This window comes from Podarcis muralis, chromosome 3 (assembly GCF_964188315.1).
Source record: "Podarcis muralis chromosome 3, rPodMur119.hap1.1, whole genome shotgun sequence".
NCBI classification, from domain to species: domain Eukaryota; kingdom Metazoa; phylum Chordata; class Lepidosauria; order Squamata; family Lacertidae; genus Podarcis; species Podarcis muralis.
The window spans coordinates 51,727,999-51,751,845 of record NC_135657.1 but is presented as its reverse complement, the minus strand read 5'-3'; the positions used below and the strand labels follow the sequence as shown (position 1 = coordinate 51,751,845).

The following is a 23,847-nucleotide window of genomic DNA, read 5'->3' as shown; positions in this document are numbered from 1 at the left end:
TTGAACCTGTGGGGTATACAAGACATAGGATTGTGCTACCAACCACTTCAAAGGAATGCTCCTCTTCTGCCTTACTAATTTGCAAACTGAATTTTCCCACCATTCTTTGGACTAGCTATCTCTTCCTTGTGTTCTGTGGCTGCTGCTTTGGCAATATTTGTGCTTAATAGTTAGTTAAGGATTTTATTTATAAATTGATTTCCTTTTGGCTTTATTCATGAACGGAAATCAGATGAAAACTGACAGTAATGGAATTTAAAAAGGTAAAATAAAGGTGCAGAAAACGACTGCTATAGCCTTATGAGCAGTACGCCACAAGATTGACAGAACATTCCTATTCCCAGCTGAGGAAGCAGCTGGGCAAGGCAATGCATCAGTTCAATTGCTGCAATTCAAGTCTTGCCACTTATGCTGACCAGGTTGGAAGGTGGGGGGTTAATTATTGCTGTATAAGTTCCAGGCTGGTGCTGCTGGGTGCCCTAAGTCAAGCCCCCTTTAGATAGACCAATGGAGTCAAGCCCCCTTTAGATAGACCAATGGAGATAGACCAATGGAGTATCTTTAGATCCATGTCTGGCTTAGCTATACCACTGCCCTGCCCTGTAACTCTCTGTTTGGGAGCCCTATACTTGTCCTTACTGGTAGAGCACCACTGGTGGTAGCTTCTCAACCACCTACATTTTCAGCATGCCCCACAGAGCGACACAACCCCCCACTCCCCCTCTGCTGGCAGAGCCTAGCAGAGGGACAACTTCACATTTCCCTAGCCCTCCTCCTCCAGCATCACAGATCAGGGTTTTAGGATTGCTCTTCAAGTTCTTTTTCAACAGTTTGAGTAGGCATGTTGATGGAAATACAGAAGAATATTCAGGAATATTCAGGAAGTAAAGAAGGGATAAAAAACCTATTAGTAGAAGATAAATTATTCTGCTTCAAAATACCAACAATAGTTTGTGTTGTTTTTGTTCTTTCCTTTCTTTGTAGCATGAGATGCACAGACACAAATATTAGAGGGATTGGAAGAATATTTGAGGATAAGCTTAGAATTCAAAATGAGACTTGGACTGAAAAATATTAAATGTAATTCAGCTGGGAAGAAGTTATATAAAGTAGAATTTATAAAGGAAACACAAAATGCTAGATGGGAATATGGTTTGCTAAGTAGATTATGTTTAGTGGACAGCAATCTGAACTATTTGGGTTTCAAAAAACAACAACATAAATGTCCTTTTGCATTGCATGGACAAATGTACTGGAAATGTCATTAGCACATCATAAATAGTACAATTTTTCTCAGCATATGTTAGGTTTCTGCTAGAATAATACATCCAGCATTTGCAAGCTACACCTAGGACACATAACTGAGTTCTTCAGATATTTATGGTTTACATTGTTTTACAGTGCAGTCCTGTGCATTTTACTCAGAAGTCAATCCCACCATACTTCTTTTGACTTGCTCCAAGAGAAGTACATAGAATAAACTATTTTTTTATTCATTCATTTAATGAAAAATAATATTCTCATTTGCAAGTTGCAAACAAGTAATGGCCTCGCTCAAACATAATGTTAAGCCATGGGGTGAAGTTCAATATTCCACTCGTCTAATTATTCCATTTGTGGAAGCATTGCAGCTTGCCAAATGAAACTATCCCATCTCTCTCCCCCCTGCATAGTTTTCTGTAGGTTCTCCAGACCCAACCATGAATCCAATTGAAAAAGGAGGAGAACAGGGGAAGTCAAGTTGTGCACACAGAAGTCCTTCTTCAGTACTTCTGCTGATGGGACTAGTTTGTTTGTCCAAAAGCTGCCAAGCAGCTTAATGATGGTTTGCTTACTGCTAGCTAACAGCATTCTGAAGCCATGCTTTGCTGTTGGCTTATGAGCCTTGGTTTGTTTTATCTATGGCTTGGGGTTGTGTCAAAACCCAACATCTTTCCTTAATAATGGCTTGCTTGGACATCACATCCCAGATGCTCACCAACTTGCAATAACAGGCAACAACAGTTGCAAAACTAAATGAACTTTGGAGAAACAATGGGGTTGTAACCCACATAAATCATAGGCAGAGTAGCCCCATTAAAATCAATTGACATCACTGGCTTAAGTCCATTAATTTGAATGGATCTATTCTGAATAGAACTTAGCAAGGGTACCATCTCGCTCTCAGGATTGTGGGTGCCTGCTGTCGCAACATGGACGTGCGATGTCACATGCACGTACCTGCACGTAGTGCATGTGATGTCACATGCATTATATGCAGCTGTGTGTGTGTGACATCACACATCCGTGTTGCGGTGGCCAGCAGCAACTCCTCTTCCACTTCCTCTCTGCAGCCAGCAAGGAACCCTTTTCTGCATCCGAGCTCCCCCTTCTCCGGAAAAGGATGCCTCATTTGCTGGCTGCAGAGGGCAGAGCTGAACTGCTTCTCTCCTGGAGGCACTGCCGCTGCCGCCTGCCAGCTTTTCTCATTGACTTCATGGGTGTACGGCTCCCACAATTATATTATTGTGGGCGCCCAAGCACCCACGGCACCCTGGATTTGGCTCCTATGGAACTTAGTTGGGCACAATCCATGGTTTGATTGACTGTCTGGGACTACTTGTGAGTACTGTATTCCTTATACAAACCATGACTTAGTTTGGAGAATGTCATAATACCACGTAAAAGAAATGTTGGTGCTACTAAATTTGTACAGTATTACAACGAAGTTTCAAATAAACAGTTCCCTCCCCAATCCCTTTTTGTTTACAAATGCTTGGACGCAAAATACATCTCCCCTGATCCAGCAGGAAAGACCTGGAAACATATATAGTCTTCATGCTCATCTTTACCATATTGAACTGGCTGGCTTTGTCTTTTAAAGTGATCCATATATGTTAGTGTGCATCATTAGTTACACAGGACTACAACTGGATCAGGGGCAATACTTTTTCTTAATACAGTGGTACCTCGGGTTACATACGCTTCAGATTACATACGCTTCAGGTTACAGACTCCGTTAACCCAGAAATAGTACCTTGGGTTAAGAACTTTGCTTCAGGATGAGAACAGAAATCGTGTTCCGGCGGCACGGCGGCAGTAGGAGGCCCCATTAGCTAAAGTGGTGCTTCAAGTTAAGAACAGTTTCAGGTTAAGAACGGACCTCCAGAATGAACTAAGTACTTAACCCAAGGACCCACTGTAAAGTAAGTGGGAACCCAAAGCTTAGGAAAGGAATATTGGATGTTTCAGATCTTTTTCTTTATGTTCTGTATCAAACAATTCTTCAGCCCTGTACTCACATATCTGGGAGTAAATCAGACTTAAATCAATGAGACTGACTGCTGAGTAAACATGGTTAGTATTAGAGTTTAAGGGTTGTTATTGTTCAGGTTTAATTGAGTTTTAAGAAGTAATAAAAATGCTTTTGGGACCATCTGATTAATAAAAATCTGATATACAAGTATGTTTCACTGTTTATTTGATTTTTGTGTGACTTGCACATGAATCTTCTATACAGTTCTATTCAAAATGCAATTAATTAAAGAGATTGTTTGGTTCCCAAATGGATGTTTATCTGTTACACAATTAAAGAACACCAGATGGAGGGAAAAATAACTTTGCTGACAAATGTGACTCTATAGTAAAGCCAGCTTAATCAAGCCAGTTGATTCACAAATGGAAACTTGCACAAATACGAATAGCCTGAACAGTTTGTTTTGTTAGTTACACTTGCCCTCAGGCAACTTTGTCATATTTAAGTGCTGAGCAGCTATGACAATCTAAGCTAATACGTAGGGCTAAAGGAATTTAGTGAATCAATAGGCAGAGCTGGTTTAACTGATGAATGAAACTCTCTCACACCCCATATAGTAATATAATAATAATTTATTATTTATATCCCACCCTTCTGGCTGGATTTCCCTAGCCACTCTGGGCGGCTCCTAACAGAATATTAAAAATGTGATAAAACATCAAACGTTTCAAACTTTCCTAAACAGGGCTGCCTTCAGATGTCTTCTAAAAGTCAGATAGTTGTTATTTCCTTGACATTTGATGGGAGGGCATTCCACAGGGTGGGCGCCACCACCGAGAAGGCCCTCTGCCTGGTTCCCTGTAACCTCACTTCTCACAGGGAGGGAACCACCAGAAGGCCCAGGCATGTAGTGAGACAGAAGCAACCAGCATAAGAATCTTGTGGTGTGCTCTGATAAAACACATACACACCAAGGCATGCTCACAAATGTAGGTTGGTTCAACTCAACAAATACAGCTTTCTTGCCCTTGTCAAACAACTGAGGAATGCCCCCAACAGTTGGAGAGAGCACGAATGCCCACATGCTCTAAGGTCACTGGCCCAAATAGATATACCTCTGATATTTGCACATATGATTCAGGATGAAGCAGAGCTATGCCCCTGGGAGATAATGGGTGATGAGCAAAGTAAGAAGAGTGGAAGAGGTCTCCCTGTGACAATGCACCAGCCCTCTGGGCTAGGAACTACACAAGAGGAATCATCCCACATCTGCCTCGTCTGAACTTCAGAGGGATGGAACCCAGAAGACAGAGAGGAAAAGCACGTATAAAAGGGTAACCCAAGCAGTGAACAGAAAGAGTATAAGCAAACAAGGGCTCCTCCCCTACGCTGCCCACATGTCAGCCACATGTTCCACCACATCTTCACCAACAGAATGGCTCTGCTGATGGCATGTTTTGCCCATATATGTATCATAGTAGCAGCATCTCTGACATTTTGCCAGCATAGCAGGGCTTCTACTGAATTCTATAGCTTTTCAGCCAGGGATTTTCAGTTTAGTATTGTACCCTTAGTTATTTATATTCCTTTATCATTTCTTTTAATATTGAAGTATTACCTTACAAATCATGTTTTAAAAATTGTTGTTGTTGTTGTTGTTGTTGTTGTTGTTGTTGTTGTTGCTGCTGCTAAGATTTAAGGTAGCATTTCTCCTTTATACCATATGCAGTAAATAAAGGCAAAACACTAAACAGATGCATGTAAAAATAAATAAATCATTTTTTTAGCGCTTGGATAACAAAGAAATATGCTAACTTCTATAAAAACGCAATGCCCTGTGAAACTTCCTTGAACACCTGTTAAATATTTGCTGTGAGACCCCTGAGTCACCATTATAACTTTTTAGACGGGAGCATATTTTTATTTGCTGTTTCATACATCTGCCTATAGGAATATCTGCAATACATGTGACTGGTGGGCCTATTTAAAGTCATTAACATGTGAGAAATATTCATCAAGTAAAACTAGTGGTTGTGTAAATTATGCTTAAGCGGTCTGAGGCAGCTTGCTTCCTGGATTTTAATGTTTCATTTATAAGTGTGGAATAAAAAAATGGTTTAGATTATGTAGTCACATAACATTGTCTTTTTTGGAAAATGCTTTAGTACTAGTCTCTTTAAATGATGGGACTAATGATATTCCAGGAAAAAAAACATAAGGACTATACTAGCTAATGTGGGTGCAAAACTGAATTCTTATTTATTTAGTTTCTATACTGCCCTTCATTTGAGGGTCACAGGGTGGTTTACCCCCCTCCCCAAAAAAGGGCAAAAATAAATGTTATAAGCTTTTGTAAAATTATTGCCTTGAAGGGAGACATGCATACAAGGAGCCTCATGTTTCACATGATTAAGTCCCATTGTGATGTATTGCTTTCTCCAGTTCTCTCTCTCAAGGGCTAGCTCTGTCCCCTCAGTTTATGTCCTCATTTGGGCACACTGGCCCGTCTGCTTATTTGAGATATGACATTTGAAAACAACCCATTAGGGTTCATTGTATAGGAGATAAGAAGAAAATGAGCTAACGTTTGTTCTTTGCACTCATTTAGCTTCTAACCAGATGTGTGAGATTTCCAGTGATTCTAAGACCGTTAGCCACTAACTTCCAATTAATCTAATTTGCATTAACTGGAATAGTATTATAATTTCCACTTTGCAATTGCGATGATTCACAGAAGAATCAAGTCACGTCTCTCTTTCTTAGCTGTGACTTTCTGCAAAGTGAACAGCTTAACTGTAAACTGCTCTAGTTATGCTTCATTATATAGTTTTGTCAGCCACAATCTTGAAAACTGTTGGGTTCTTCCCCTTGCACAACTTTCCCCTCCCATGACATACTGCAAACTAGTTTTGAAAATCCTCTGTTTTAAAAGAAGAATACTATTCAGCTTTCTGTTCAATAAATCCCAGACTTTGCCCCCAGTTTTGCACTTTTAATCATGACTAAGACTGCAATCCTATCCCCATTTACCTGTGAGTAAACCTGATTAAATCCAATAGGACTAAACATGATTTGGATTTCACTATAATGCTGCAATCCTGTGCGCATTATTTTGGAGAAAATCCCATTGACCTCAGTGGAATTTACTACTGAGTAGGATAGTGTTGCATATAGGATAGGGTTGCATATTTCAATGAAACTACTGGATTTATTTATTTTTGCTCTCACTACTTTTTATGGGGCATGACCCTGAAGTGTGTAGTTTGCAGAGCTATAACTTTAGTTATTCCAAATGGGATTCCTCGCAAGAAAAGGGAAAAGTTGATAGCTATGGGTATATTATGGTCAATATTGGTAACATTATTAAGGGCAACTGATTAAAATTGATTGGAGAGCCGGTGTGCCTTGTTTGTCTTACATAATTAAGTTAGAATCCTGCTTCCCAAATGCTCACTACCTTGGCAGAATGTATGAAATCTGCCAAGAGATTTTAGAATGGAGGATGCAAATATTATTCAGTGGTGGAACTTCATGATCCTTAACTGCATTTCCAATCTATAGTTTACACTGCCAACACTGCATAATAGTGGGAACACTAAACACCATGTTAAAGACATTTATGATGGTCCAATCTGCTACATCAGACCAAAGGCCCATCTCATCAAGCAACTTGTTCTCAGGCTGGCCCACCAGATGCCTGTAAGCAGGAAATGAGTACAACAACACTTACTTGTGATTCCCAGTAACTAGTACAGTGGTACCTCGGGTTACATATGCTTCAGGTTACAGACTCCGCTAACCCAGAAATAGTGCTTCAGGTTAAGAACTTTGCTTCAGGATGAGAACAGAAATTGTGCTCTGGAGGCGTGGCAGCAGCAGGAGGCCCCATTAGCTAAAGTGGTGCTTCAGGTTAAGAACAGTTTCAGGTTAAGTACGGACCTCCGGAACGAATTAAGTACTTAACCCAAGGTACCACTGTATTCACTTACATACCACATCTAAGATAGTGCACGACCATTATTGCTAGAGGCCCTTGGTAGCCTTACCCACCATTAATTTGTCTAAACACCTTTTAAAGTCTTGGCCATCACTACATCTTGTGGTAGCAAATTCCGGAGCTATGTGCTTTCATCTTTCCGGAATCTTTCAACATTCAACTTCATGTGGTGGACCAAGGTTCTAGTTTTATTTATTCTTGCCCTGCATTCCTTTACGTATTTGAATATTTAAAATGAACCAATACCATATTTTTTGCTCCATAAGATGCACCTGACCATAAGATGCACCTAGTTTTTAGAGGAGGAAAACAGGAAAAAAATATTCTGAACAAAACAGTGGATGTACCTCAACTGCTTCCAGTACTACAACATAACAGTTCCGTTCTCTTTGTCCTTGCATGTCCTAAAACTGTAGTCATCAGTGCTGCTTTCACTAAGTTTTCTTCAGTTTATCTCCAGAAATTGACACCCATTTTAACTTTTTTCACCTTTCCTCAAATTAACAACAAAAAAAAGACCATAGTTGATCTAGTAGCCCAAGTAACTGAAGGCTATGAAAATCAATTGTATTTAAGTCCCCTTCTTGAATCACATACTTCTCCATGACAAATGTTCAGATGATATGTTTGATTCCAAAGAAGCAAATACAGAGCTTGAATAATAAAATGCTTGTCGGAGTACCTCTGGAGTACATTAACACTAATTGTCAACCTATAAAATGTGTTATAAATGAGCATTAAGCTTTACTTTCTAGAGTTTCTTTTCCAGAGACATTATAAGGAAATGTCACTTGTAATTAAGAAACAATTATTTTAATCTTCTGTTACAACAGTGAAGAATTGACATGTGGTTTGCTTATTATAAATTGCTTTCAATATCTTGTTTTCAGATCTATGATTTTTAGGGGGGTTTATGCCTTTCACTAGATGAGTGGATCCATGTAATGTTGCAAGGTTACCATAATTTCTTGGAAATTTTAGATGCAAAATAAATTCTGATAATCAAGTTTTCCTAGTTCCTTTCCTTTATCTGATGAATGATTAATGTTAAAAAGTAGAACATGCTTCATAACAGGAAGTTCAAGATATATATTTTTAAGAATGTATAATTTTGCCCATTCCCCTTAGCACATATTTAGCACTTAATTTGTTTATGTCAAGTATAATATCATTTTGTTCATCATCATCATTATTATTAGTGGTAGTAGTAGTAGTACCAGTAGTAGTAAAAAAAGTGTGCAGATACTCCCTTGCACACCTGCTGGTTGACTGAGATCACCCAGAGAGACCCTACTGGTAGTACTGCATGATCCTTAAATATGTCTTGTGCCATCTGGCATAGGGCTTTCAGTGTGATAGTACTTGCCATGTGGAAATGGAACACTCTCCCTTAGGAATAAGTCAAACTCTGACAATCTATGAAGTCTTTGAATTCTGATATTAGTCATATATATATATATATAACTGATCACTGTGGAAAATCAGGAACCGTATTCTTATGCTGGTTATTTTTATAGTCTTATTATATATTTCATGTTTTAATCATGTTTATAATGCTTTGACATTTCTAAATATTAAGTAGGACATAGGTACTTTAAAGTAAATAAAAATGAATAACCTGTTATGGGGGGATCAAGTTACTCACAAGATTTTTGAACCATGTGAATACAGTCTTGTGATTCAAACCTAGAATGAAAGATCTATGGAACCATAACATTACAGCTATAATCACATTTGCCTTAGAAACTACATCAGCTGGGAGTTAGCTCAGTTGGTCAAGCATCAGACTTTTAATCTCAGGGTTGTGGGTTTGAGCCCCATATTAAGTGAAAAATTGCAGGGGTTGGACTAGACGACCCTTGTGATCCCTTCCAACTCTACAGTTCTATGCTTCTATTCCTGCAGTAATGCTGGGTGGCGATGGACTTTGTTCCTGTCCACCCACTCCTTTTAGTGTCAGAAGTTAACCTGTACTCTCACTTTGTAGCCAAACTGGAGCATGTATTTAATAAACAAGTCTGTGACTAGACTGACATTTCTGTCAGTAAGGACCAATGATTTGGCCCTATGTAGAGTTCCTTTGCCCAACCCTCATAGAACAGAACAGAACAGAACAGAACAGAACAGAATTGTAGTGTTGGAAGGGACCTTGAGGATCATCTAGTCCATGGGTAGGCAAACTAAGACCCAGGGGCCGCATCTGGCCCAATCACCTTCTAAATCCGGCCCACGGACGGTCCAGAAATCAGTGTGTTTTTACATGAGTAGAATGTGTGGTTTTATTTAAAATGCATCTCTGGGTTATTTGTGGGGCATAGGAATTCGTTCGTCCCCCCCCAAAAAATATAGTCCAGTGCCCCACAAGGTCTGAGGGACAGTGGACCGGCCCCCTGCTGAAAAAGTTTGCTGACCCTTGAGTCCAATCCCCTGCAATGCAGGAATATGTAGCTGTCCCATACGGGGATTGAACCTGCAACCTTGGCGTTATCAGCACCACACTACAACCAACTGAGCTATCCAGATGGTTAGATGTGCTCTGAAGAGACACATCAATTTGCAGAACTGAATAGCAGATATTTACTGCCATAAGGCCTATCCCAACCCTGACAGGACTCTTGGCAGTTACAAACTTCTTTTCACAGGCACAGTCTTGGGATGGGATGGGGATTAGCAACTTCAGTTATTCAAGCTGCTGACAGCAAATGCCCATCCATTTGGTGTTAACCTGCTTTGTTAATTTTTTATTCAGGAGTTTTAAACTGAGATGCCATTTTGGATGTAAATTTGTGCCTACGCATAACTGCCCTGAGACCTTTGTATAAATTCAATAATAATAATAATAATAATAATAATAATAATAATACTACACACCTACCCTGGAATTATTATTATTATTGAATTTATACACCACCCTATACCCGCAGGTGTCATGGCATTAAGGGACTTGGGTGGCGCTGTGGGTTAAACCACAGAGCTTAGTGCTTGCTGATCAGAAGGTTGGCGGTTCGAATCCCCGTGACGGGGTGAGCTCCCGTTGTTCGGTCCCTGCTCCTTCCAACCTAGCAGTTCGAAAGCATGTCAAACTGCAAGTAGATAAATAGGTACCGCTCCCGCAGGAAGGTAAATGGCATTTCCGTGTGCTGCTCTGGTTCACCAGAAGCGGCTTAGTCATGCTGGCCACATGACCCAGAAGCTGTACACCGGCTCCCTAGGCCAGTAAAGCGAGATGAGCACCACAACCCCAGAGTCGTCCACAACTGGATCTAATGGTCAAGGGTCCCTTTACCTTTACCCTGGAAGTATATATTTGTACTCAGTACTCCCCCCCCCCCAAAAAAAATTTAGGGTTACTCTCATTTACCTACTCATATTGAAACACTGTCCCTCAATGAAGCCAAACTTAGATTCACAAAATGTTTAGGGGTATGCATACCCCTGTGTACCCCCAGAAAAAAGCACTGTCTGTACTACCAACTCCCAATGTACAATTTACCTCCTCTCCTAGTACCAATTCCCAATGGGTATATCACCTCTAATGTGTGCTAAATTTTATGAATAATTATTCACAGATTATGCATCTGATGGTTAACATTTTCATTTTAAGTCTGTTTTAAGACTGCTCATGAAGTGAAATGCCACTGCAAACAAAATCATATGTATTCATTTGAAAACCACCTTGTGTTTCCTATACCTGCTAATTCTCCATCAAGAAAAAACCCTGGGACAAATATCCCATAGAAAACACTGACAGTGAAAGTTTGACATTGGTGACATGTGGCACTCTGATTTCTTAGCCAATTTGGTTAAATCTCTAATTTAATCACAAATGTATTTCTTGATACAGACAAATTTTGTATGATGGGTTTTTAATTTAATTTGTTTTTTTTTAGGTGAAAGGTCCCCCAGCGGCAGGAGCATTTAAAGAAAGACCAACAAAGCCTACAGCATTTCGCAAGTTTTATGAGCGAGGTGACTTCCCAATCGCCCTTGAGCACGATACAAGAGGAAACAAAATAGCCTGGAAGGTAAGTCAGGGCGCAGCTGTGACAGCCAGCTGCGCTTATTGAAGTGACATCTCTCATTGCCAAAAAAACGTTGGCTTATAAGTAAATAAAGTGGAGTAATTTCTTAGCAAATAGAAGATGGTGGGAGAGCAGTTAGAGAGTGGCCTCCTGAGTCAGCCATCTACCTTGGCTAACAATTAAATTATATGCTGCAAAAAAGGAAAATGACAGAGTTGCTTTGCCTTAGAGAATTGTCTCCTGCTCAATTCATCTCTATTTTTATGAGGACCTGGCAACCCAGCCTATTTCAGGCAGTCCATCAAATGATGGAAGTGGCTGGATACAGTGAGCAGCAGCCATTTATCTCCCCCCAAATTTCACCTTCCTGCAGGACAGTTCCAAATGGAAGCTTTAATTACCTAAATGGATAGGTCAAGATTGCCTGCTCCCTTGAAATGCAGAGCAGAATACAAACGAAGGCAGATTCTCATTCCACGGCTGCACTCCCAGTCTGCAGCATATGTCAGACAGCGTAATCGCTGTCATACGTGCCCCTGTTAGAGGCTGACCTCCACTGCTGAAACCATTATGGTTCCGACATCTCTGACAAAAGGTTAATTGGCTTCAAAATAAATGTATTGCCTAATGACTTCATTCTAATGCAGCAGTGTTTCTCTCTAAAAGGCTTGGTGATGTTATTTGTAAAACTTGCCAATCTTTTAAGTAACTAGAGCAGGCTTTTAAATTTAATTTGAAAAATGAATGCTGATCTTTAACCTGCTCTTTCTATTTAATTATTTTGGTTATCAAAGAATGACTTTCCTTTTATGTATGTGTGTGTGCGTTGGGGTGACTGTGTGTGTCTCTGTATGCAATTTATTGGGCTGGGTTCAGATTTTTCTGGAAACAGAATCAAGGATAACCAAAAAATTGGGCATTCTTTGAATGAGGGAGAAAAGACCTAACTTATTATTTGGATGTTTATGTGGGTCCTGTTGAAAATGACCTTAATTTAAGCTGCTGTAGTTTTGTTAATAAAAACAAAAACAAATATGACTAGTAGGGTCACTGAGTGAATAATATTTATTATTTATGAAATGACTAAACAATTTGTTATGTACAAAACATATCAAACAATTAGATCCTACCTGCAAGTTTTTAATATAATTTAATGGATGCATTTGGCTCCATTTTTAGATGGGCACAACTAATGATCTAACAGAAAATTGAGTTTCTGCTTGACATTAGTAACAGTAACAACAGAAAAAAGCGTATTTACTTTCATGGTGGTAACATGCCATCAATTTTATAAGAATAGTCATGTAGTAGATCGTTGAAGATATAACTGAGAATTGTAATGCATGCTTTCTTGTATGATTGCATGTTACTGGTTATATAAAGTTTTATATGAATATTTATGACACTGTCAATTTATGCTTAATTGGTTGTATCCAGTGATGGCTTAAATGAGCAGAAACATTTTCCAATGAAGGCAGAGCCACCATTAGATACATCCAATATGTTTTATTTTTTCTTAAGGCTTATGATCAATACAATAATACATTTGATTTGAATGAATACACAAAGGAAAGGGAATGCAGGGGAGAAATGGAGAGAAACAGGGATACAAGTATGAAAACAGTTTAACTGAAGTAGATAAGATTTAAGATTTTTTAAAGTATTATTTTAAAGGGGGAGCAAGGAGATTTACAGAACAATAAGAAATAATGGTATTATTCAGTATATTTAATCACTGTTTGCTAGTGATATGGTCTTATTGTGTTACCTTGTCCTAGGCTGCAAATGCCAGCAAAAGGTAATAAAGTGGGAAGCACCATGTACAAGCTACCGTTTGATCCTATGGCAGGCCCAGCATCTACCTTGACATCATTTGATGAGTCTCTGGCTCCTTTGCATAATTTATCCATGCATGTGACAGAGATTAAGGCCTTAACTAATGTGCTGCAAGTCTTGGGGGGAATATCCAGCACAAGGTGGAAGTGGAGAACCAAGAGCAGCAAGCGTCCTCTATTTTGAAGGCCTTACAGGCCTGCATTCCAAGATGGCAAACCTGAAGGGAGAAGCTGCAGGAATAATCTTTGTTTGGTGAAGGTGAGACAAGGAGCAGAGAGAGGGCACTCTACTACTTTTGTCTGAGAGGTGCTTGCTCTCCTGGAGAGATATGAGTTAAGAGTATGCCCTGGTTCCTCTGTCTAGAGGCAAAATTTGCCTTAGGGCCATCCTTGTGAAATTCTTGTGTTACCCTTATGAAGGAGGATTTGCTGAGCTGGGTGTAATAGAAGAGTTATCTTGGGGGGCACTTAATGATGTAATTAGGATTTCCCCTGATTAGCATAATAGGCACAAATAGCTTTCACTGGGGCATGAAGAATGAGTGGCACAGGAAAGAAATTTGACCTTACATTCAGTTCGCTGTTCTTTCTTTGGCGACCACTTATAGCCGAATAAGATTGCCTTCCATGAAAACGGTCTTAACATTGAGTCCATAAGTGACTGTGGAGGCCAATTCTGGATCCGCACGTCCTTCCACAGTGGGGACATAGGTTTTTGGGTGGGAGTTGATCATGGTGAGGGTTTGTCAAACGTGCCTTCCTCTTAGCACGTTTCTCCTTTGTGCCCTGAGTCCACAACACCTCTGGTAAGGGCTGTTCCCCAATTGGAGCATTCACAGGCCAGTGTTTCCCAGTCATCAGTGCTTATACTACATTTTTTTAGATTGGCCTGGAGAGCATCTTTAAACCTCTTTTGTTGTCTACCAGTATCTTTTGTCTGAGTCACAAGAGAAGGCTTAAGACATTTAGAGACCTGTCAGCTGCAGAGGACTGTTTGCTAACTCCCAATCTAATCTGGGCACATCTAGACTGAAGAATGAGATAGCAGAGACTTTGCTGATCTGATGCACCTGTTTCAGGGTGTGCTTTGTGTGTATGTTAACAGGTTTACTTGCTCCTCTGTTGCCTTCCCTGGCTGGCTGCAGGGCTGTGAGGGGATTTGTAGGACAGCATTCTTTCTCCTGAGTTCCTTCCCTTGTCACTGTGGAGCAACACAATGAGGAGAGCTGTGTTATCCACATGACCACATTTTCTGTTCATTCTGTTGTTGATGTCGTGCAATGCAGTGAGGAGAGTTGTGTTATTAGACTGGACAATTTGTTTCCTGGTGCTGGGTTTTTATTTCTGTTGCTTTCTAACACAGTTCCCTTCTATAAGCCCTTGCTTTGTGGTGTGACATGCTGTTGTTAATCACATGTGTATACAAACATATACCTGAAATGTGAGTAAGGTAACAACAGTGGAAGGCAACTTTAGCTTCAGTGTGAGTCATTACTTTGGACTTTAAACTGCAACTGCACTTTATCCAACAGAAAATTGCATTCAGAGTGCACTGGACCCCTCACTGACTTTACCAAAAACACATTTCAAGTGTGGACAAATGCTGGTACTGTGGCACATCTCCAACACCTTAAGTACACATGATGTGGTTCTGTCCAGTGGTAACTCAATTCTAGTCATAGGTCTGCACATGCAGTAATCTAGTTCTAGATATTTTTTTATTTATTTTTGTGGATGTTAATGTAATCTTGAAATATATTCTAGTCTTTAAAAGAAAAAGAAAGTTATTCTGGTCCTATGGGACCTCACCAAAGAGAAATGAAGTTGGATCCTATGGGCACTGATGATGACAAGAGTACCCATGCACTGGTCTAGCTGATGGTCCACAAATTTACACAGCAGCTTCAATTTTCAGAGCAGGTCTCACAGGCAAAAAAAAAGTTATGTGCATCTTGTTGCCCATTGTATAGTGGTTGGAGAATGTGTTAGAAGTGGCAGTATATGAGTGGGCAACTTTTCACATGCAGCAGCAGGACAAGGTATTCTCTGACATTTCCCCTATCCCATCACCCTAGAAAAAAAGCTTTTGAGCCATGCATAAATTTTCCTTGAGCTTCAGCGTTCAAATAAAATGTAACTTCAAACTAGCAAAGTCTCATGCTAGAGGAACTGAGGAGGTATTTTCTTGAATTCTCACTTCCACCTGCACCCCTACCCCACCCCATTCAACCTCCCTCACTCCAGGAAAACCCTCCAGAGCAGATTTTCAGGGGGCATAGCAAGAAAATCTTGATCTAAGCTTTTGAGTTCCTTCATATTTTGGGAGCATTGGTTTGTCTTTTGTGTGTGGGCATGAAGGTGGGAATACGTGCCTGATCAGTCATGGGTTCTGGAGGGTGCAAAGAGCAACAGAAAGTGTTTTTTTTTAAGAGGCAACAGCAACCACAAAGCTCCAAAACCAATATAAATCACATTACAGAAATATAAATGCACATAACTTGTTTTGCCTGTGAGACCTGTTCTGAAAATGGAAGCTGCTGTGTAAATTTGTGGACCATCAGCTGGACCAGTGCATGGGTACATGTGTGCAGTGATCATCTAGGCACCATAGAGAGTCTGACATGATGTGTAGAGTTCTGTGTAAGCTGTTGGATAAGCGGCATTTGCACAACCACATTAATTTGTAGAAGTTAGTCTTACGAAATGAAGGACTAGCGGGGGTAGGTGGGGGGAAATGATACTACGTTTGCCACAAATATTTCAGGATTCACATAACTATGCAATATATCACCATTTTGTTATTGTCCTTTATTTTTTCACTCTGTTTGTATGTGATGCATTTAATGATTCATTTTGCACTTGGTAAGTCAGTGGTCCCCCCGCCCACCTGCCATCTAGCTCTTGCAGTGATTTTTTTGTAAGAAGATGAACATTACTCATAGCGTGGCTACAAAAACCTTTTCATTCAAGGGTGGTAGGATGTTGAGTGGCTCTGAGGAAAGACTACAAACCATCAAATATCCCTCCCTTATTAACTTTATGTTTTTGCTGATCAGTGGGACATTTTATAGAGTTGAAAGGCGGTGGGGTTCTCTCCCTCACCCTTTGGCTGTAAATACAGCCAAAGGGCATGCTCTTCCATTTACTTCAAAGTAAAATGCTTCTAATCAATTCTTTTTTACTTTTGTAAGTGCTTTTGTATGTGTTGATCAATTTTTGAAAATCGCTATCTATTGATTCTTATAACTTTCCACTGTTGTTCAATTATTTATGAACCCTGTTTCCAATATAAAATAACTTGAAAGCTCCTGAAATGAATATTTAGTTGAACAAAAACAAGAGTCTTGTGCCCCCTTAAAAGCTAACTGATTTTATTCTAATGTGGTTTCCCCCGCACAATATGAATTAGCTATTAATTAATTTGGTTTTAGATAAATTATGTTGTTTCCCTTGCAAATTTCCACATAATGTCATAATTGAACACGAATATATATAGAAAGTTAACGTCTGTTTTCCAGTGTTCTCAAAACTTCTCCTGTGGTGTCTTTGGTTTAACCCCTTAGTTTATAGTCACTTACCTGGAGTTAGCCCCAGTAAACAGATCTGAGTTTAGGATATTACAACCAAAGTCTGCTATCCTATAACCACTTGCCCAGGAGTAAACCCCATTGAACTCAATTAGACTTACACATGAGTAGAGATTTATAGTGCTGGAAGTGAATTCCCCCAAAAATGGTGTTGAAAGGCTTACAGATCATGAAAAAGGAAAGAAGTGAAGCAGTGCACTTACTCAGCAGCAGTATTTTCTTACCTCTTCAGATATAATAAAAACAGGCTGTGATCCACAGGACAAGAGATACAAGACTTGTAATGCAACAGGAAGGGAAATGCTAGAATAAATACAGTTTCTTCACCATGGAACACAATGTATCATTTCCTCTGCCTTTAGCTGATGCTTCCTCAGAGCAGCTGCCTCAGATGCTGCCTTGTGTAAGCAAACACACATAAGCAGATTTGAAAAGAGTGTGCTTGATAGTGTCAGTCCATGCAAACAAAATTCTCTGCAGTTGCTCTATGAACAATTGTTGCAATGTCCCGGTGTTTCTTTGCTGTATCTTTTTTTCTTTCATGCATACCAAAATTACTTTAGCACATAAACTGGCTATGTAGTTCCCTGACTTCTGTAATTTGTATTGTAAAATCAATTTATTTTATTTTTTGTCTTGCAAAATCAAACGATTCAGTGCAGATGAATTATCAATCCACTCTTGAATAAGATAACTAAGGGCCAAATTTAGATTTTATTTATCTATATTATTTGACAAGATGTATATATACCGCTTAATCAACAAAAACAATAAGTAGTTTTCATATAAATATAAAATATTCTGTAAAAATTCTAATGAAATCAAAGTTTAAAAACAAATTGGCAAATAAATGAAGCAAATCAGCAAATATGCACAATAAAGATACACGTTAAAAGTGCATGTTGCAATTATATGTGGATAAGAGTGCATCATTGTGTTTTTTTAATGTATAATGAATGTAGGAAGGCCCCATTTGTAGGCTTGACTTTAGCTGTTAAAACCCTTAATTGCTGCAGCTCCTGGAAATATTATCTTTTCCCATATATAATATTAAGGTCAATAGATAAAGCATTCATAGTTTTTATCTTCCTCAGATGGTGGCGATTCTCTGAGTGGATGTTTCATTACATGTCCCAGCAATTTTGTTATACAATGGAAGAGGGAACAATCCATCAAACTGAATATTTCTGACATAACTGAAAAAATTCTATAATATCTATAGAATTCAGAGTAATTAGGGAAGTTTTTAATGACTGATGTTTTAATTATTTTTAAAATTTTGTTGGAAGCCACCCAGAGTGGCTGGGGAAACCCAGCCAGATGGTTGGGGTATAAATTATTATTATTATTATTATTATTATTATTATTATTATTATTATTATTATGCTTGGCACTAATGATCACAGGAGGGTTTAAAAAAATAAAAACTATTAATCACATCACCATCATTTTTGCTATCTGAGGCTCATAGAACTTTTTCTTCTTCTGTAGGGATGAACGTGATCCATGATATGATATGGGTTGTCTTCGCCCATTTCTCCACTGGCAGGAAGTTATCTCTTTTAGAGAATGCACCTTGGGGGCTGAGACAACCCCCTCAAGTTCTGTTTCCTGCCAGCTCCACTGCATGTTACATTGAAGGGATGGCAAAAGAGGCAGGAATGCCATATTGAAAGGGATTTTTTCTCCATTTGTTATTCCTTATCTGTTTATTCCTGGCTTTCCTTCTGCTGCTTCTGCCGGCTTTTCATTCTCTACTGGCCCCATAAATCCCCCCTTTCTTCCTCTTGGCATCCAATTTTTCTTGGCTTTTAGTTTGGGGCTTTTGAGGGCCCACCAGCTTTTGGATGTTCTACGTGGATGGGAACGCCTTGGAAAGGACTTCAGAAAGGTGGAAAGGGCCTTTTTTTTGGAAAGCAGAGCTGTTTTTGGAGATGGATCTCTTTAGTCTCATCGGGAAAATGATTGGGAACTCAGGCTGCCCATGCAGGGGGACCTGTTTCCTGAATCTAGCAGCGAGTCACCCTGGCTGGGGAGGTTTGGGGGACCTAAAAAGTTGGCTCCAGTGCTCCCTGAAATCTGGTAAGCCATAAAAGGGAGAAAGGGGTACCGCTCATGTCTCCCCTTCCCCCCTGGGATGCTCCCATTTCCCTCTGGGTGGCTTGTCTGACTGGGAGAGGCCCTGGGTCTACCTGTAGCCCTCCCTGCTTGCCCCAGGCCCGTCAGGAGCCCTTCAACAGGGGCAGCCACAGGGGGGAGACCTCAAGGAAGCATGCATAGTTGCAACACACTGTTCGTTCTTTCCCATTCTTTCATATTTATAATTCAAAACACTGAATGAAATGTCTTTCCTACCCCCTTAAGTAAAGTACCATATTTGTTAAAATAGTGACACATGCATTGATTTAACAGTTGAATAATTTGTTTCTCTTAAAGAACAAAGGATGTTGCCTTGGAAATGCCTATATTTCTTTTTCTTTTAATAATGGACTCTGTTAAAAGTTGACTTCTGGCTGATAGGAGTGTGTGTGTGTGTGTGTGTGTGTGTGTGTGTGTATGTATATGTATATGTATATGTATATTTGGCCTGTAAAGGGAAGTGGAAAGTTTACCTGACTTTTGTAGTAAACAGCAACAATTTCACAATTATTAATTCTTCTGTATTCATCAATACATGTGGTTTAACTAGGATTGTAGAGAAATTGCAGTGTTTTAGAAGCTGATTCTGTGGTTTTGTTTCTTGTTTACAGAATTCAAATCTATCCTCTTATCTGATGCAAATTGTCATTTCTTGAAACTGCACAGAGTGAAAACCTCCTGTATCAGAAATAGCTTTAATTTAAATTTGTTAAATGACCTCTGAAAAATAGATGATTTTTTTCTTCTGCTGAATGGGCTGGTGCTCTCTGCCTGTATAATTTATGTGAGAAATTAGTGCAAATGGTTCACTTTTATGGAGCTGTGCTGCTTGTAGCAAGCCTGCAGAAACAATTTCCCCCCAAGCCTCCATCTGTTCTTCAAACCGGGGCATATGCCATCTCATCGAGCTTGAAAGTCAACTGATTTATAACTCCTGAAAAGTGCATAGATTGAAAAGAAAGGTCGGCTGCTGCTCTGTGACAATGATTTGTTAGGCACTTGGATAAAGACAATTCACATTACTATGGACCCAAGGGGAAACATGCAGTGTTATAAGCTTCAAAATGTGGTAGATTGGCAGCCAGGAGGAAAACAAATGGCCCCTCCTCTTTCAGTTAAAACAGCTACCTCTTCTCCAAAAAGGAAGAATGCCTGGCAGGTAACTGGTAGCATTGGGGCGACATCTTGTTATCGCAGTGTGCTTCAGACCTGATAGCCTTTTCTCCCCCAGCTACAAAGGCTGCCATCTACAAGTGTCTGAGCTTGTTGCACTCTAATCTTTAAACCGCACACGGAAGCATCAGTCTTGAAAGAGCTGCTTGCTGCTTGTCAGGAAGTAAATTTCTCTTCAGTGCTACCTATGGAGCTTTGATAAATTTTTCGATTCTGCCTTGGAGGTAAATCCAAAGACCTGTCCCAATTAGAAACATAATGAATGGCTTGGTCTCTGTCCTATCAGCAATCATCCCCCTTCCTTTTACTCAAGGGCTACAAAGAAAGAAAGCAGTTTGGCAGGTAGCAAACCAAATGAAATTGACAATGCGACCATCAGGAAAATCAATGTGTGTTTGATGTTTTCATTTGCGCTGGTGCAAAACTGTCTATTCTGATGTGACACTATTAGCGGAAGAATGACTTCCCAGATCACTTTAATCTCATACTGCTTATATTTTTTAATCACCCTATGCTCTCCTGGTGTTCATACATACAACAGATTTTAATCAGCCACATTGTGTCTCTTCTAAAGGCATTTAAGAGAAATGTGATACCATAACTGCTTCTATATTGTTGCAGTCTGCAGTCACAGTGTTGTATTATACAACAGTAGATATCCAGACCCTATTCTCTTGGGCAATGATAATTTCCAAATGCTCTTTTAAGTGTAGCTTAGTAAAGGAGAAACTGGGCAGGTATGTTGACTTGGTTACCAAATGAATCCATTCACTTAGATACCATACTATCTTTATTATTAGGCAGGGTTGGCCCTTCCACACAAGATCATGGCGGGGATGAAGGAAGAAATTGGTGTCTAAATAGTGTGGCAAGCCTTTTTAAAGTGGCAGGGGCACCATTTGGGCTGTGCTTCAGACAGCAAAATGTTTTGTGCCGGCACTGCTACCAGGCAACCCGAAGTGCAGTAGTTTTTAGGAGACAGCATCATCATTTAGCCTCTTGAGAGTCTTACTCTGTGTTGTCCTAATGTTGGAGTGGTCCCCCAGGATTATGTGTTAAATTCATTTTCGCGGATATCAGGGAAAAGCATGGAAAGGCTGCTGTCCCTCGTTCTTCTCTCTCCCCCCCCCCTCCAAGTTCATAAAACAATGACTGTAGCATCCTACTTTGCACTTTCAGACTTGTGAAAGCACAATTAGCAAGAGAATCCATTATCACTGACGAGGCCACTATGATTCTCACCATTTCATGGCAACTTTTCTGCTGCCTAGAGCAGGTGTCTTTTGCCTATCCTTGAACTCTTCATCATTCATATAGGACATTTGGACTGGCACTTTATTGCTGGAATTACAGCTGCTGATGCATTTGACCAGGGTTGAGAGTGTAAGCAGGTGCCATAGTATGTTCAAGACTACATAATTAGTGCTGGCAGTGCATCTTTAAATTAATGCTGCAAGAACCACAAAGAGTTTGCCACTGCTGTTGCTTGAGAGAGACAGAGTCATACTACCTTGGTCTTCATGAGCAAGATGGCATTAGAATTCCTCTTTAGAAAGGGAGTCTGGCCCATATTCCCCCAGTCAGAAAATGAAATATTCACTGTTTTATTCTCAGCCTGAGAACAAGGCCGAAAGGGATAGCAATAGTTTGCTTCCCACTGTTGTGGCAAAGTGAAGGGCTTTACTACAGACATTATAGCTGCATTAAACTACTGCTGTTCAAAAAGATAAGTGCAATTCACCTCTGGTTTCCTAGGAATGTACAAAAAAACGTTGATTGGTGCATTGCTTCCTTGCTGTGAAGCAATTTGCTGGGCAGGCATCAGAATGTAAGCACTGCCTTGCTGAATCACACCAAGGGTCCAGCATTCTGTTTCCAACGTGGACCATTCAAATGTTTCTCAGAAGCTCACAATTACAACATAAAGGCAATAGACACCCTCCTTGGTTTTGTCCCCAGCTTCTGGTACTTACAAGTATGCTGCCTCTGAGCATGGAGGTTTCAGCTTGTAATCATAGTCTAATTCTTGTATAAAATATTCCAGCTGCCAGTTACCATCCCATTTTGCAACTTAATTATGCTCTGAGTGCAGAAGCTATGCACACACACGCACATTCGTTCCCCAAATTGGTGAGGTTCACTTGTCCACAATGAGAAACTGAGCCTTTAGTGTCATCACCCTGTGGCGCAATGGGTCCGTGTGTCTGGCTGTTAACCAGAACATTGGTGGTGCAATGTTCTGTGGGCAGTTACTTCATTGCAGGGGGTTGAATTAGATGACCCTCGGGGTCCCTTCCACCTCTACAATTTTGTGATTCTACAACCTGTGGAATACCCTGCCAGTAGAGATTCTGCAGGTGCCTTTCATGTCAAATTTTAAAATGAAAACTTTTCTGTTCCTCCTATGCATGCAATTAAGAGCACAACCCCCACAATGGTCTACTGATGTTTGAGGTTTGTTTTTAATTATTTTGCTTTTAACCTGTTTTTCATTTTTTCTGATTTGACTGTATGGTTTTGTGGTTTTATATTGTTGTAACGTTTGCTATTAGTATGTCAGATTCTTTATGTGATATCAAACATAGCATAACTTTACTGCAGTATTACAAAGAAAACAACTGAAGGATTGATTAAGGTAATCTCTACATTCAACAACCATCTAACAATCCTTGACAAAAACTGTACATGTTCACAGTTTATCTTTTTATATTTCTTCATAGTCGTATAGCAGGGTATCTGATCAGTCATTTCTTTCTTCTAATTTGTTGCAGTATCAAACAAGAAATGTGTTTGCAATAATTTTAAGGCATAATCACTAAAAACTTCTTTAGTGTAATGAAATAAATTATGTGCTGGAGGACATATTAGATGCTTGAAAATTGGTATCACAGTTATAACCCAAGGCTAATGAATTAACAAGTTATATTTTAATTAAGTACATATTCAAATTAAATGCTCTAATTAAAGTGTCATGAGTCTGCCCTGTTTCTGTGGGTGATTTTTTTAAAAAAGGATATTATTCATGGGCAGGGAAGTGTACCTTGTTTAAGGAGTTTTTTGTATTATTTTTTCACAAAGTGTTGCAAAACGGTCTGTGGCCAGAAATATAAAATGGTTGGTAACAATAATGATCACTAATGTTCAATGAACACCCCCCCCTTAAAAGTTATGTTTGATATCTGCTAAATCAATAATGTCACTTGCATGGGATTGCTGTGATACTTCTCTTTCCAGCTAGAAGCACATAACTGGACCAGAGGTCATGTTTAGTTAATAGGAAACATGGAGGTCACATTGGAAGTTATGTGGCTGCTATTAGGTGGTACTGTGTGCAATGCAACAAGCTGTCTCTCTCTCTCTCAGTGTCTGAGTGTGATTTTTGCTACTGTACGTAATGTCTGGGCTTGCATTAAGAGCTGATTTGTGTGACATATGGGTAGCAGGAGGAACTCTGTGTTGTGCAGAAAACTTTGCAACTAATTTAAAATACTGTTTTTACCTGGCCACTGGTCTCTTCACACAGACCATTCAACATTAATACAACAACAACAACAACAACAACAACAACAACAACAACAACAACAACTACTACTACTACTTCAGGAACCCAGCAAACATTGTGCTACCACTGTGTGCACTTAGCCCCACAGCCATAGGTAAGTTAGGGATAGGTAAGTTAGGGACAGCTCTGCTGGGATTATAGCAGGACTATATATATTCTTTATATGTATTTGGTGGTGCCCTGTATTCTAACATTCAAAGTAGCTAGAGCCAGCAAGTGATATACTTTTGAATGACTAGCACCTGAATTTAACTTTGCTTTATCCATAAAGTGCCTAATGCATATGTTGTTCTAGCT

At 39.6% G+C, this 23,847-nt stretch overlaps 1 protein-coding gene across 2 annotated transcripts in view; it reads left to right on the top strand.

Moving 5' to 3' along the window:
- Positions 1–23,847, top strand: part of PACRG (parkin coregulated) — a 223,735-nt gene that overhangs the window by 26,123 nt on the left and 173,765 nt on the right. For both annotated transcript variants that reach the window (XM_028723846.2, XM_028723844.2), the window contains exon 2: positions 11,123–11,257. In XM_028723846.2, coding sequence (XP_028579679.1) covers positions 11,123–11,257 — 135 coding nt within the window. The remainder of the gene's footprint in view (positions 1–11,122; positions 11,258–23,847) is intronic.